At 39.0% G+C, this 16289-nt stretch overlaps 1 protein-coding gene across 1 annotated transcript in view; it reads left to right on the plus strand.

Moving 5' to 3' along the window:
• Window positions 1-16289, plus strand: part of KIF15 (kinesin family member 15) — a 96961-nt gene that overhangs the window by 32828 nt on the left and 47844 nt on the right. Inside the window, exons 5-7 of the mRNA XM_060308802.1 lie at window positions 3899-3936; window positions 13292-13389; window positions 14727-14906. Of these exons, the coding sequence (XP_060164785.1) occupies window positions 3899-3936; window positions 13292-13389; window positions 14727-14906 (316 nt within the window). The remainder of the gene's footprint in view (window positions 1-3898; window positions 3937-13291; window positions 13390-14726; window positions 14907-16289) is intronic.

Consider the following 16289-nt stretch of genomic DNA (forward strand, 5'->3'; position numbering starts at 1 on the left):
GGCTTCTGTAACAAATGACCACATACTTAGTGGCTTGAAACAACACAAATTTATTGTCTTACAGTTCTGTAAGTCAGGAGTTTGACGCCAGTCTCTGAGCTAAAATAAAGGTGTCAGCAGGACTGTGTTCCCTTCTGAAAGCTCTAGAGGAGAATCTGTTTTCCGACTTCTAGAGGCCATCGACATTATTTGGCTTACAGCCCCCTTTCTCCATCTTCCAAGCCAATGACACGCAACTCTTGCTCTTCCTTAGTCATGTTGCTCTCTGACTGAGGTGGGCACGTTCTTTAATTTTAAGGGCTCATGTAATCTGATTGGCCCCACCTGTGTAAGCAAGGTGGAAGGGATTAAACTTTACCTCCTGGAGAGGATCTACATGTTATCTGGGATTCTTCTGTAAGGAAGATTTGTCTTTTTGCCCCCATTAATTAATTAATTCATTTGTATGGTAGGGACTTACATATATTTATATCATACTTTGGGTTATAATCTAATGCTACATTATGTTTATCTTGTTGCTTACATTGTTCTAGCTTGGCCATTGGGAGCTTTTAGGGGTTGGTTTCTGTGTCCCTTTGACATGTCACATCCTTTTTTTTTTGAGCACTTCCTTTATAATGCTACAGTACGCTCCTGGCTCATCATATATTTTCCCTGTCTGAGACCTAGAATCAGCCATTTTGGCAAGGAGCCCTGGTTCCTTTTGTTGGAGAATGGTGTTTAGAAACTAAGGCACTCGGTGTGTTTGTTGCTACTGGAGTGTCATTGCTTCTAGGCCTTTTCAGCAGACAGAGCTAGGTAATATATGTATGTATACTAAGTCATATATACAGACATATCTATAATTGTTTCTGTTTCTATCCATTTCTATATACAGTAGGGTAAACTTGAGTTCCTACTGATGTCTCTGACTCTAATCCAAGGGTTTAGAATCCACATGGGTTCATTCTAGCCTTCCTTTCTTGTTTATCTGTAACTTCCCTTGCTGACAGTGAGAAACCCGGGCTCCCACTGCTACCATCCGTTTATTTATTTGTTCATCCCCAGTACACATGTAAAGCAGTTTCAGAATTGTTAGCCTGTATCCCTGTGAAGAACAGATTTACTGCATGCAGTGTTTATGTACAGATCCTTTTTTTTTTTTTCCTTAAGTCCTACAATTTCTAGTCAGAACCTCATTTTGTAAACTTACTTGGGCCAGCCCCTTTTCCACCTACACCTTTCAGTGCAGTATGTCATGAACTTGTAATTCAATTAGATACATTCCGTCCTGGGGTCTCTGACATCCTAGTTGATGTGTTTTGTTTGTTTATTTAGTTTGCATGCTTTAAAGTTCACCCTTTGTGATGTACAGTTGCATAGTGTTTTGACAAATGCAGAGACCCAAGCATTTAGCACACCTATTGAAGAGAACAGTTTCTCCACCTTCAAAGTTCCTCCTGTTTGTCCCATTCATAGTCAGCCACTCCCCCCCCGCCCCCCCCCCCAACCTCTGGATACACTAATAAATTTTCCATTCCTATAGCTTTGCCTTTCCCAGAGTGTCATATGATTGGAATCATACAATATGTAGCCTTTTGGTTCTGGCTTTTTTCATTTAGGATTTGTCTATGTTGTTGCATGCATCAGTAGCTTTTGCTTTTTCTTTCTTTCCTTTTTTTTTTGCCGAGTAGTATTTTACTGTGTGGATTTACCACCGTTTTTTAATTCACTCCCCTGTTAAAGGATATCTTGGTTGCTTCCAGTTTTTAGCAATTATGAATAAAGTTGCTACAAACATTCAAATATTGGGTTTTGTGTGAACATAAGTTTTCAAATCACTTGAGTAAATATGTAGGAATACATTGCTGGGTCATATAGTATAAGAAACTGTCAATCTGTCTTCCAAATATATATTGAAAGTGCATGATGATGGGAATTCCCTCGTGGTCCAGTGGTTAGGACTTGGTGCTTTCACTGCCGAGGGCCTGGGTTCAATCCCTGGTCGGGGAACTGAGATTCTGCAAGGCTCACAGCGCAGCCAAAAAAAAAAAAAAAAAAGTGCATGATGATTCTGAATTTCTAAATGCTGGCAGCCTTAAAATACTGCTCTAGGTTTAATGTTGGAATGTAAGCTGACAACCTTGGCAGTTCTAGAAGGTCAGTTTTTTTTACAAGGTGAATCATTTCAGATTTATTTCATAAATAGGAATATAATTTGTAGTACAATTATTTTTTCCTTTTCTTCTAGCAATAGACTTCCTAATTTTATTTAGGACCAGAGGTTTTTAATAGGATGTAGTGAATTATGTAATTAATTTTGAGCAGCTGATGCTTTTTTTGTGTGTTCGCCCTTGGTTCATCTGTAATTGGCTCAAAATACAAGAAAATAAAAAATAAGAAGTTTAAAGCTTGGATTCATCTTGTGCACAAATTCTTCCTTGAAAATTTGCCTTTGCCTTTCATGCTTACTTTTCAGTTGTGTTCAGCAGAACTAAATATTCTCTCTTGACCCATGAAGCAGATAACCATTTTCTCATGTCTTCTCAAGAAAAAAAAAGATTTTTTTTTCCACAGAATATTTTGAGTGGTAGAGCTCAAAAATCAATTTGAAATAAGAGCCACAATTACCAGAGATTATATATCTTCAGAACTGTTTTCTTTGAAGATCCTTAAGCATACTAATTATAATATTTAATTTGAAAATTGCTTTTGGTAGTCAAGGGCAGAAATGAGAAACATATGGAGAGAAGTGAGCATTGGTTTATTGGTTGGTTGAGCATACCTTCTGGTTTACCTTAGACAGTCTCAATTCTAGAGTTATTGTTAATAGTGTCCCCTTCACCTTCAAGTAGGACGCTCAACAGTATCCATTTCTTATTCTGAGTTAACTGAAGAACTTTTTTCCCCCTACTTCCGAAAGAAAGAGGTAACCAACTAGATTATACTGTTTTCTAGCTCTTGGGGCATTGAACCAAAAAGTAAACTCAAAATTTTATATTTGTGCCATGAGTCCAATGTAACCACATTTAACATCCTAACTGACATCTATCTTCAACATAAATTTTTATTTTGTTTTTATTCTTTTAATATTTATTTATATTTATTTTGGCTGCACCAGGTCTTAGTTGCAGCACGTGGGATCTTTAGTTGCGGCATGTGGACTTTTAGTTGTGGAATGCATGCAGGATCTAGTTCCCTGACCAGGGATCAAACCTGGGCCCCCTGCATTGGGAGCATGGAGTTTTACCCACTGGACCACCAGGGAAGTCCCTAAATTTTAACTTTAGTTTTTTGTTTCTCCTGTTTCTTGGTGTACCTGAGGAGATATGACACTATACAAAAAAAAAAAAAAAAAAAATCAAGCCTATAGCATAAGGATGTTTTTAATTGCTTTATTTTTAAATGAAGACATCTTAGTATCTTTTAAAGGCAGAATTTAGGAAGAGAATTGCTGCATTATTTAGAATAGCAAAAATTGGAAAAAAATTTCTAGTTGGTTCTGATTAAATAAATTATGATACATTCATGGAATACTATGTAGCCATTAAAAATAAAGAGGCAGATCTCTATTTACCAGCATAGAAAGATGTGTGAGATAAAAATTAAGGGAAAAAAACAGGTTGCAGAGAAGTATGAATAGCATCATTCCAATTTTGTAAATAAAAATTAAATGAAAACTCTGATGGCCATGTCTGTATAATCCAGAAGCATTTATTAGACAGTTAAGAGTGGTTAAGTCTTAGTGGTAGAATAGGAGAGAAAGAACATGTATCATTCACTTTTTACCTGATATAATTTTAAAAACGAAAGACAGTTCTTTGTGGGGAAAATTTATATACTAGTAGACCATATTAAAATAGGGTAGTCTTCTAAATTTCATGTGTGAAAATAATATATGAAACATTCTTTTTTACAGTGGACAGACTGGTTCAGGGAAAACATTTACTATGATGGGTAAGTAAATTAGAGATTAACATTTACTGGCTTAGTCTACTCTTTTTGTGATGACAGAACTTAGTATATTTTTTGGAAAGGAATACTTTCTGGTATATGACGTTGACCTCATAAAATTAAGGTTATTTCCCAAGCTTCTGTCAGATTGCGACTTCCATTATAGCAAAGTCTGTGTTTTTAGCTATGTTCCCAGCTCAATGCTTAGCACAGAGTATGTGCTCAATGAACAATTTTTGAAGTGGGTTTAATGAGTTTTTATATATTATGTACCTGTATAACCACTACCCAGACCAAGATTCCTAGTCAGTAACTACTCCCACTGCTGTCCCCTGACATATGTATTACTCTGACTTCTGTCATCACTAGTTTCACTTGTTTTTGCACTTCTACAAAGGAAATTTTACTGTATTTACTCTTTTATGTATGGCTTCTTTCTCTCAGCCTGAGGTTTGTCAGATTCACTAATGTTATGGCATGTAGTAGTAGTTTATTTCCATTACTGTATAATAGATTATTGTATGAATATAACACATTTTCTATTATTTTTTTAATAGATCTTTATTGGAGATAATTGCTTCACAATACTGTGTTAGCTTCTGTTGCACGGCAAAGCGAATCAGCCATATGCATACATATATCCCCATATCTCCTCCCTCTTGAACCTCCCTCCCATTGTCCCTATCCCACCCCTCTAGGTCATTGCAAAGCACCGAGCCGATCTCCCTGTGCTATGCTGCTGCTTCCCACCAGCCAACTATTTTACATTCGGTAGTGTATATATGTTGACGCTACTGTCACTTTGCCCAACTTCACCCTCCCACCACATGTCATCAAGTCCATTCTCTATGTCTATCTCTTTATTTCTGCCCTGCAACTAGGTTCATCAGTACCATTTTTTTTTTAGATTCCATATATATGTGTTAGCATATGGTATTTGTTTTTCTCTTTCTGACTTACATCACTCTGTGTGACAGACTCTAGGTCCATCCACCTCACTACAAATAACTCAGTTTTGTTTGTTTTTATGGCTGAGTAATATTGCATTGTATATATGTGCCACATCTTCTTTATCCATTCATCTGTCGATGGACATTTAGGTTGGTTCCATGTCCTGGCTATTGTAAATAGTGCTGCAATGAGCATTGGGGTGCATGTGTCTTTTTGAATTATGGTTTTCTCAGGGTGTATGCCCAGTAGTAGGATTGTTGGGTCATATGGTAATTCTATTCTTAGTTTTTTGAGGAACCTCCATACTGTTTTCCATAGTGGTTGTATCACTTTACGTTCCCACCAACAGTGCAGGAGGGTTCCCTTTTCTCCACACCCTTTCCAGCAATTATTGTTTCCAGCTTTTTTGATAATGGCCATTCTGACCGGCATGGAGTGATACCTCATTGTAGTTTTGATTTACATTTTTCTAATAATTAGTGATGTTGAGCATCTTTTCATGTGCCTCTTGACCATCTGTATGTCTTCCTTGGTGAAATGTCTATTTATGTCTTCTGCCCATTTTTTAACTGGATTGTTTGTTTTTTTCGTATTGAGTTCCATAAGCTGTTTGTATATTTTGGAGATTAATCCTTTGTCTGTTGTTTCATTTGCAAATATTATCTCCCATTCTGAGCATTGTCTTTTTGTCTTGTTTATAGTTTCCTTTGCTGTGCAAAAGCTTTTAAGTTTAATTAAGTCCCATTTGTTTATTTTTGTTTTTATTTCTGTTACTCTTGGAGGTGGATCAAAAAAGACCTTGCTGTGGTTTATGTCAAAGTGTGTTTTTCCTATGTTTTCCTCTAAAAGTTTTATAGTGTCTGGTCTTACGTTTAAGTTTTTAATCCATTTGGAATTTATTTTTGTATATGATGTTAGGTAGTGTTCTAATTTCATTCTTTTACATGTAGCTGTCCAGTTTTCCCAGCATCACTTGTTGAAGAGACCGTCTTTTCTCCATTGTATGTTCTTGCCTCCTTTGTCGTAAATTAGGTGCCCATATGTGTGTGAGTTTATCTCTGGGCATTCTGTCCTGTACCACTGAGCTATATTTCTGTTTTTGTGCCAGTACCATACTCTCTTGATTACTGTAGCTTTGTGGTATAGTTTGAAGTCAGGGAGCCTGATTCCTCCAACTCCATTTTTCTTTCTCAAGATTGCTTTGGCTATTCGGTGTCTTTTGTGTTTCCATACGAATTGTAAGATTTTTTTGTTCTAATTCTGTGAAAAATGCCATTGGTAATTTGATAGGGATTGCATTGAATCTGTAGATTGCTTTCGATAGTATAGTCATTTTCACAATATTGATTCTTCCAATCCAAGAACATGGTATATTTCTCCATCTGTTTATGTCATCTTTGATTTCTTTCATCAGTGTTTTATAGTTTTCTGAGTACAAGTCTTTCACCTCCTTAGGCAGGTTTATTCCTAGGTATTTTATTTTTGTTGCAGTGATAAATGGGAGTGTTTCCTTAATTTCTCTTTCTGATTTTTCGTTGTTGGTGTATAGGAATGCCAGAGATTTCTGTGCATTAATTTTGTATCTTGCAACCTTACCAAATTCATTGATTAGTTCTAGTAGTTTTCTGGTGGCATCTTTAGGATTTTCTATGTATAGTATCATGTCTTCTGCAAACAGTGACAGTTTTACTTCTTCTTTTCCAATTTGTATTCCTTTTATTTCTTTTTCTTCTCTCATTGCTGTGGCTAGGACTTCCAAAACTGTGTCGAATATGAGTGGTGAGAGTGGACATCCTTGTCTTGTTCCTGATCTTAGTGCACATGCTTCCAGTTTTTCACCACTGAGCATGATGCTTGCTGTGGGTTTGTCATATATGGCCTTTATTATGATGAGGTGAGTTCCCTCTATGCCCATTTTCTGGAGAATTTTTGTCATAAATGGGTGTTGAATTTTGTCAAAAGCTTTTTCTGCATCTATTGAGATGATCATATGGTTTTTATTCTTCAGTTTGTTAATATGGTGTATCACATTGATTGATTTGCGTATATTGAAGAATCCTTGCATCACTGGGATAAACCCCACTTGATCATGGTGTATGATCCTTTTAATGTGCTGTTGGATTCTGTTTGCTAGGATTTTGTTGAGGATTTTTGCATCTATGTTCATCAGTGATACTGGTCTATAATTTTCTTTTTTTGTGGTATCTTTTTCTGGTTTTGGTATCAGGGTGATGGTGGCTTCGTAGAATGAATTTGGGAGTGTTCCTTCCTCTGCAATTTTTTGGAAGAATTTGAGAAGGATTGGTGTTAGGTCTTCTCTAAATGTTTGATAGAATTTGCTTGTGAAGCCATCTGGTCCTGGACTTTTGTTTGTTGGAAGATTTTAAATTCTGGTTTCAATTTCATTACTTGTGATAGGACTGCTTATATTTTCTAATTCTTCCTGGTTCAGTCTTAGAAAATTGTACCTTTCCAAGAATTTGTCCATTTCTTCGTGGTTGTCCGTTTTTTTGGCATATGGTTGTTGCAGTAGTCTCTTATCATCCTTTATATTTCTGCAGTGTCAGTTGTGATTTCTCCCTTTTCATTTCCAATTTTATTGATTTGCATCCTCACCCTTTTTCTCTTTCTTTTTTTTTTTGCGGTACGCAGGCCTCTCACTGTTGTGGCCTCTCCTGCTGCGGAGCACAGGCTCCGGACGTACAGGCTCAGCGGCCATGGCTCACAGGCCCAGCCACTTTGCAGCATGTGGGATCTTCCCAGACTGGGGCACAAACCCGTGTCCCCTGCATCGGCAAGCAGACTTTCAACCACTGCGCCACCAGGGAAGCCCTCCCTTTTTTTCTTGATGAGTCTGACTAAGGATTTATCAATTTTGTTTATCTTCTCGAAGAACCAGCTTTTAGTTTTATTGATTTTTGCTATTGTTTTCTTCGTTTCTATTTCATTTATTTCTGCTCTGATCTTTATGATTTCTTTCCTTCTACTGACTTCGGGTTTTCTTTGTTCTTCTTTCTCTAGTTGTTTTAAGTGTAGGGTTATATTGTTTATTTGAGATTTTTCTTGTTTCTTGAGGTGAGATTGAATTGCTGTAAACTTCCCTCTTAGAACTGCTTTTGCTGCAACCCATAGGTTTTGGGTCATCGTGTTTTCATTGTCATTTGTTTCTATGTATTTTTTAATTTCTTCTTTGATTTCTTCAGTGATCTCTTGGTTATTTAGTAGCACAGTGTTTAGCCTCCAGTGTTTTTTACACTTTTTTTCCTATAATTGATTTCCAGTCTCAGAGCGTTGTGGTCAGAAAAGATGCTTGATATGATTTCAATTTTCTTAAATTTTTCGAGGCTTGATTTGTGACCCAACATGTGATCTGTCCTGGAGAATGTTTCATGTATACCTGAGAAGAAAGTGTATTCTGCCAGTTTTGGGTGGAATGTTCTATAAATATCAATTAGATCTATCTAGTCTGTTGTGTCATTTAAAGCTTGTGTTTCCTTATTTATTTTCTGTTTGGATGATCTGTCCATTGGTGTAAGTGAGGTGTTAGAAAGTCTCCTACTATTATTGTGTTACTGTCAATTTCTCCTTTCATGGTTGTTAGCATTTGCCTTATGTATTGAGGTGCTCCTCTGCTGGGTGCATAAACATTTTTAATTGTTATATCTTCTTCTTGGATTGATCCTTTGATCTTTATGTAGTGTCCCTCCTTATCTCTTGTAACAGTCTTTATTTTAAACTATTTTATCTGATACGAGTATTGCACTCCAACTTTCTTATGATTTCCATTTGCATGGAATATCTTTTTCCATCCCTTCACTTTCAGTCTGTATGTGTCCCTAGGTCTGAAGTGGGTCTCTTGTAGACAGCATATATATGGGTCTTGTTTTTGTATCCATTCAGCCAGTCTGTGTCTTTTGGTTGGGGCATTTAATCCATTTACATTCAAGGTTATTATCGATAGGTATGTTTCTATTACCATTTTCTTAATTGTTTTGGGTTTGTTTGTTTTTAACATCTTTACTGGAGTATAATTGCTTTACAATGGTGTGTTAGTTGGGTTCGTTTTTGTGTGTCTTTTTCTTCTCTTGTGTTTCCCACTTAGAGAAGTTTCTTTAGCATTTGTTGTAAAGCTGGTTTGGTGGTACTGAATTCTCTTAGTTTTTGTTTGTCTGAAATGCTTTTGACTTCTCCATCGAATCTGAATGAGATCCTTGCTGGGTAGAGTAATCTTGGTTGTAGGTTTTTCTCTTTCATCACTTTAAGTATATCCTGCCACTCGCTTCTGGCCTGCAGAGTTTCTGCTGAAAAATCAGCTGATAACCTTATGGGGATTCCTTTGCATGTTATTTTTTGTTTTTCCCTTGCTGCTTTTAATATTTTTTCTTCGAACTTAGTTTTTGTTAGTTTGATTAATATGTGTTTTGGTGTGTTTTTCCTAGGGTTTATCCTGTATGGACTTTCTGTGCTTCCTGGACTTGGGTGACTATTTCCTTTCCCATGTTAGGGAAGTTTTCCATTATCTCTTCAAGTATTTTCTCAGACCCTTTCTTTTTCTCTTCTTCTTCTGGGACCCCTATAATTCAAATGTTGGTGCATTTGGTGTTGTCCCAGAGGTCTCTGAGATTGTCTGCAGTTCTTTTCATTCTTTTTTCTGTATTCTGCTCCTCGGCAGTTATTTCCACCATTTTGTCTTCCAGCTCACTTATTACTTCTTTTGCCTCAGTTATTCTGTTACTGATTCCTTCTAGTGTATTTTTCATTTCATTTATTGTGTTGTTCGTCTCTGTTTGTTTGTTCTTTAGTTCTCCTAGATCTTTGTTAAACATTTCTTGTATTTTCTCAATCCATGCTTCCATTCTATATCTGAGATTCTGGATCATCTTTACTATCATTACTCTGAATTCTTTTTTAGATAGATTGCCTATTTCCTCTTCATTTATTTGGTCTTGTAGGTTTTTCTACCTTCCTCCTTCATCTGTGACATATTTTTTTGCTGTCTCTTTTTTTTTTTTTTTTAATGAGTGGGATTGTGTTCCAGTTTTACTGGTTGTTTGGCCTGAGGCTTCCAACATTGGAGTTTGTAGGCTCCTGGGTAGAGCTGGGTCTTGGTGCTGAGATGAGGAACTCTGTGAGACCTCACTCTGATGAATATTCCCTGGGGTCTGAGGTTCTCTATTAGTCCAGTGGTTCAGATTCGGAGCTCCCACCACAGGAGCTTCCGCCCAACCCTGTGCTCACAAATCAAGATCCCACAAGCTGTGTGGGGTGGCAAAGAAAAGAGAACAATAATGAAGTAAAAAATAAAATTAGACTAGGAAACTAATAGATATATTAGAAAGAATGTAAAAATAAAAATATAGATGAATCAACAACTGGAAGGTACGTCAGTACCACAATAGTAAAAAAGAGGAGGAGGGAGAAGAAAAAAGAAAAAAAAAAAGGAGCGAGGGGAAGGCCTTGGCTGTGGAGAGCAGGGCCTAAGCAAGGGTGAGGTTTGGGCGGTGGGTGGGGCCAATGCTCAGCACCCACAGGGCTGGAAAAGGCCCTGGGGGCTGTGGGGGGGTGGGGCTTAGGCTCAAGGACCAGAAGGGGCCCAGGCATGCCCCCCACCCCTGGTCTCAGAGGGCAGGGGACCTCACTTGGGAGCCCAGCAGGCTTCCTGGGCTTGAGTGGGTGGGGCAAACGCCCTCCTCTCCTCTGCTGCTCCTCCGGTCTGGGGTCTGGGAGGGCCCCTCCTACCTGCCAATCCTGATCTCCTTGGAGGGCAGGAAACTGGTCTGGGAGCTCAGTAGGCTCCCTGGGCCCGAGTGGGCGGGGAAAACACCCTCTGCTTCTCTCCCCCTCCTCCTCGGTGACCCCTCTCACCTGCCACTCCTGATCTCCCCAGCAGCCCTCCTGTGCCCCCAGAACCCATGTGGCCTGGATGGGGCTTTGTTGGGGGGAACTGGCTTGGGAGCTCAGGAGCCTCCCCGACACCAGTGGGCCAGGCGATCACCCTCTGCTCCTCTCCCACTCTTCCTGGAGAGTCCCTCCCACCTCCCTCTCCTGATCTCCCCAGCCTCAGGGGAACCGATCCTGTCTGGCCTCCATTTCTCCTCCCTCCTTGGTCCCCCTACATCCTACCGGTTCACTCTGGGATTCCTCCCATCTCTTTGGGGTCAGAGCCCCCCACCAGCGGCTGGCAGGTGCCCTAGTTGTGGGGAGACGCTAACTCTGTGTCTTCCCACACTGCCATCTTAAAGGAGTTCCACATTTTCTATTCTGCTGTTGCTAGAGAGTTTTAGAGCACATGAATAGTACTGTTATGGACATTTTTTTCTCGTGTGGGTCTTTTATAGTACATATCTATTGAACTTTAAACTTCTGGGCATGGACTTGCTGGGTTATAGTATATGTATGTTCAGCTTTAGTAAAAAGGTCACGATGGAGATGCATAGATGTGGAATTTCCCAGTGCTCCACATCCATGTCCACACTTGGTATTGTCCGTTTTAAAAATTTTAGTTCTTCTGGAGTATGTATAGTACTATCTCGTGTTTTTATTTGCACTTGTTTGATGTCCATTGACTACTAAGCACCTTTTATACATTTATGGGACATTTGAATAGCCTCTCTGTAAAATGCCCATTCAAGCTTTTATCTCTTTTTTTAAAATAAATTTATTTATTTATTTATTTATATTTGGCTGCATTGGGTCTTCTTTGCTGTGGGCAAGCTTTCTCTAGTTGCAGTGAGCGGGGGCTGCTCTTCGTTGTGGTGCGCGGGCCTCTCATTGCTGTGGCTTTTCTTGCTGTGGAGCACGGGCTGTAGGTGCACGGACTTCAGTAGTTGTGGCATGTGGGCTCAATAGCTGTGGCTCGCGGGCTCTAGAACACAGGCTCAGTAGTTGGGGCGCATGGGCTTAGTTGCTCTGCGTTATATGGAATCCTCCCAGACCAGGGCTTGAACCCGTGTCCCCTGCATTGGCAGGTGGATTCTTAACCACTGCAACACCAGGGAAGTCCCTCAAGCTTTTTTCTTATTTAAAAATTATCTTGGGCTTCCCTGGTGGCGCAGTGGTTGAGAGTCCGCCTGCCGATGCAGGGGACACGGGTTCGTGCCCTGATCCAGGAAGATCCCACATGCCACGGAGTTTTCTGTCTGTAGATAATATTCTAATATTATCTGTCCTCTGTGTTCATTTACTTGCATTTCTCTGCCCTGTTCTATATATTTTTTATTCTTTTTTTTTAAGGTATAGCACCCCAAGATGACAATAATATTTTTAAATTTATTTTCTGTAACTTTCTAGCATACGCCAGCATTTGTTAATTCCTTTGGTCTCTAAGGCATATATATATTTTTAAAATAAATTTACTTATTGATTGATTGATTTTTGGCTGTGTTGGGTCTTCATTGCTGTGTGTGGGCTTTCTCTAGTTGTGGCGAGCGGGGTGCAACTCTTCGTTGCAGTGCACTGGCTTCTCATTTCGGTGGCTTCTCTTGTTGTAGAGCATGGGCTCTATGCACATGGGCTTTAGTAGTTGTGGCACACGGGCTTAGTTGCTTCTTGGCATGTGGGATCTTCCCAGACCAGGGCTTGAGCCCGTGTCCCCTGCATTGGCATGTGGATTCTTAACCACTGCACCACCAGGGAAGTCCCTCTAAGGCATGTTTAACTAATACATATAGTAACTTTTGGATCTTTTCTAACTTTATAGTTTTTTTCTGACAGATATAACTATAGCTTGAATTAGTATCCAAAAAATCCTGCTGTTTACATATCCACTCACATCTCCCCTTTTCCCCAACGTTAACAAAATAGAGATTGGATTGCTCTTCAGTTTTCTGTCTGTACAGATATCTTGTGAAGAATTCCTATAGTATCTTTCTTACCAGCTTGGCTTTTATTGCCCAATTAACAAAATACTAGCTAATGCTAATTTTTATACTCTGTGAGATAGTTATTACCATTATTCTTTCCATATTATAGTTGAAAACTCCAAGAGATTTAAGTAATTAGCCTGTGGCCCCACAGCCAGTGTATAAAGATCAGCCTAGGAGACAGAATGTCTTATGCAACAGTAAAGTACAATTGTTTGTTATTTCTGCTAATTTTGGTACCTGCAGAAGGAAAAATTTCAAGCTTGGGACTGAAATGGATTTTTTAATTTATCAAACAACAACTACTTTTAAAAATTGCTTAGTGGCTATTGTGGGCCCTTCTCTTCAGTCCCATTGATAGGCAGGTTCTATTATGCCATCTGTTACAGACCATGATTTATCTTGTTTGGGGCCTGAAAGAAACTGATTATACAGTTTGTCTTTTCTATATGAATTGCCTTTCAGTGTTGCTGTTTTGAAAGACTCCTGTTAACAGAATAAAAATGAACAGCTATATATATATATTTTTTTACATTTTTCTTTAGGACCATCTGAATCTGATAATTTTTCTCATAACCTGAGAGGAGTAATTCCACGAAGTTTTGAATATTTGTTTTCCTTAATTGAACGTGAAAAAGAGAAGGTAAAACTTATTGTAAAAATAAAGCGATTCAATGAACTACCTAGTTTTGAGTAGCTAACTACCAATAATTAGCTCATGATACATGGAGGGGCATCACTGGGAGTCTACAGTGTGGTTAGGCTAGAGTCATAAAAAAAAAATCTTTCAATTCTTAAGATTAAATTAAGGATTCTGAGTTTATTATTTTCTAAAAGTTTTTAGTCTATAAAACATGCATCATCCATGAACCCACATGGAAAGAGAGAAGAATGTAGTGCTTCTTAGGCTCTCCGATTTTACAAGAGAGAAAGTGTAAAGAAAATCTTAACTGAGGAAAACAAACTCATTAAGTTCCATCACCTACCTGCGCCTAGGCTCACAGTTGACTGCAGCTGTCCCTACATCTTCATGACAGCCACTAGTAATGGGCCCATCTGTACCTCCTTTGCAGCACCTGCTACCACCTGACTATGCTCCCCTTGCTTCACACGTGGTGTGGCTCCATCATCCTAGCGATGTGGCCTTCCATTTTCCATTGGCTCCCAGATTGGGTCATTCTGTTGGTTGTGCGTCTTTAGCTTAGGGAATTCCAGGCTTAAGAGCCATTAGTGTTTTATGTTCTATTACCTATGTGCCAAGGAGTCTGATATATAGCATTGGTTTACCCCTTACTCCTTTGCAGAAACTATGCCTGACCATTGCAGTTAGACACACATATTATGTGCCAGTGAAGTAAGTTTAGTGATGTGCATTTCTGTGGTTAAAAATCCTATAGCGAGGCTTTTTAAAGAAAACTTTTATTTGTTTATTTTTTTAAAGAGAGACTTTTAAAATACATTGTTTTCAGTCATTTGAGGAATATAACACTTGATTCGTATATAAGACAGGTGAAAATGGAATTGCTATTTTCATCACAAGGGAAAAAAATTATGTAACTATGTATGGCGATGGATGTTAACTAGACTTATTGTGATCATTTTGCAATATATACAAATATCAAATCATTATGTTATATGCCTGAAACTAGTATAATGCTGTATATCAATTATACCTCAATTAAACAAAAAATGGAATTGCCTATTTGGAATGCTCAAGTGCCACCTCCCTGTCTTTGCTCTGAGGCACTGGTGGGAACTTTAGGGCTCCTGGGACCACAGTTCGATGCCGCTTTAAAGTGTACTGATGTGCTGAAACTAGTAGTCTGTATTTTAAACCTGACTTTTAAGTGTCCTGTATTGTGTAAAGGATAATGTTGTAGGAATTTTATATGTTGTGAAGTGAGTGAAAGATGAATGCTTATGAAAGGTAAGGATGAACTCATGAAAAGAACATAGCTACACCAGGCTTCTCTTTTACAGGCTGGAGCTGGAAAGAGTTTTCTTTGTAAGTGTTCCTTTATTGAAATCTACAACGAGCAGATCTATGACCTCCTGGACTCTGCATCGGCTGGACTGTACTTAAGGGAGCATATTAAGAAGGGAGTCTTCGTTGTTGGTGCTGTGGAGCAGGTGGTGACTTCAGCTGCTGAAGCCTATCAGGTACCCTGCCTTGAGCAATTTGATTCGTAGGCAACATAGCATGCTGTGACGAGCACCTTGATCTCAAAAAAAGAGAAAGAGTTGAGTTACTAAAAATGTTTTGTGAAGCCATAACCAGAATGTTCATGAGAAGAAATGAAAGAAGGATATGACACTGTTTTATAAATTTCCCCTTAGTTAAAATAGAAGTTTGACCCCTGATTTTGTGTTATTTTGGTGTTGTTCATTCCGGTCATAGACTCCTAAAAACCACCTTACATGTCAATGGGGGACAGTTTGTTAGTGACCATATCCCTTTAGTTGTTCCTCCTGGGAGCTGCCCTTTTTTTGGGGTTTTTTTTTTAAAGGATATAGAGTTACAGTTTTATTTTATTATTTATTTATTTATTTATTTAATTTTGGCTGGGTCTTCGTTGCTGCGCACGGGCTTTCTCTAGTTGTGGCGAGTGGGGCTACTCTTTGTTGCGGTGTGCGGGCTTCTCATTGCGGTGGCTTCTCGTTGCGGAGCATGGGCTCTAGGCACACGGGCTTCAGTAGTTGTGGCATGCTGGCTCAGTAGTTGTGGCACACGGGCTCAGTAGCTGTGGCACACGGGCTCAGTAGCTGTGGCGCATGGGCTTAGCTGCTCCGCGGCATGTGGAATCTTCCCGGACCAGGGCTCGAACCTGTGTCCCCTGCATTGGCAGGCAGATTCTTAACCACTGCGCCACCAGGGAAGCCTGGAGTTGCCCTTTTGAAGAGCTCCTAGGATCTCTGCCCTTCAAACCAGCTGGCTCTGCTCTCTATTTTCCACCTTTGTTTATTATTTGTTAGGTGTCAAAAGGCAACCTCTTTTGGCCATTCAGCTCAGGACAAAGAAACCTTTTGACAGGAATTTGAAAAATATTCTATTCACGTTTTTTTTTTTGAATTTTTTTAAATTTATTTTTTTATACAGCAGGTTCTTATTAGTTATCCATTTTATACATATTAGTGTATATATGTCAATCCCAATCTCCCAATTTGTCACACCACCACACACACACACATACCCCGCCACTTCCCCCACCTTGGTGTCCATACGTTTGTTCTCTACATTTGTGTCTCTATTTCTGCCTTGCAAACTGGTTCATCTGTACCATTTTTCTAGGTTCCACGTATATGCGTTAATATATAATATTTGTTTTTCTCTTTCTGACTTCACTCTGTATGACAGTCTCTAGATCGATCCACGTCTCTACAAATGGCCCAATTTCATTCCTTTTTATGACTGAGTAATATTCCATTGTATATACGTGCCACATCTTTTTTATCTATTGTCTGTCAATGGGCATTTAGGTTGCTTCCATGACCTGGCTATTGTAGATAGTGCTGCAATGAACATTGGGGTGCATGTGTCTTTTT

Source organism: Globicephala melas, chromosome 11 (genome assembly GCF_963455315.2).
Source record: "Globicephala melas chromosome 11, mGloMel1.2, whole genome shotgun sequence".
In the NCBI taxonomy this organism is placed as follows: Eukaryota; Metazoa; Chordata; class Mammalia; order Artiodactyla; family Delphinidae; genus Globicephala; species Globicephala melas.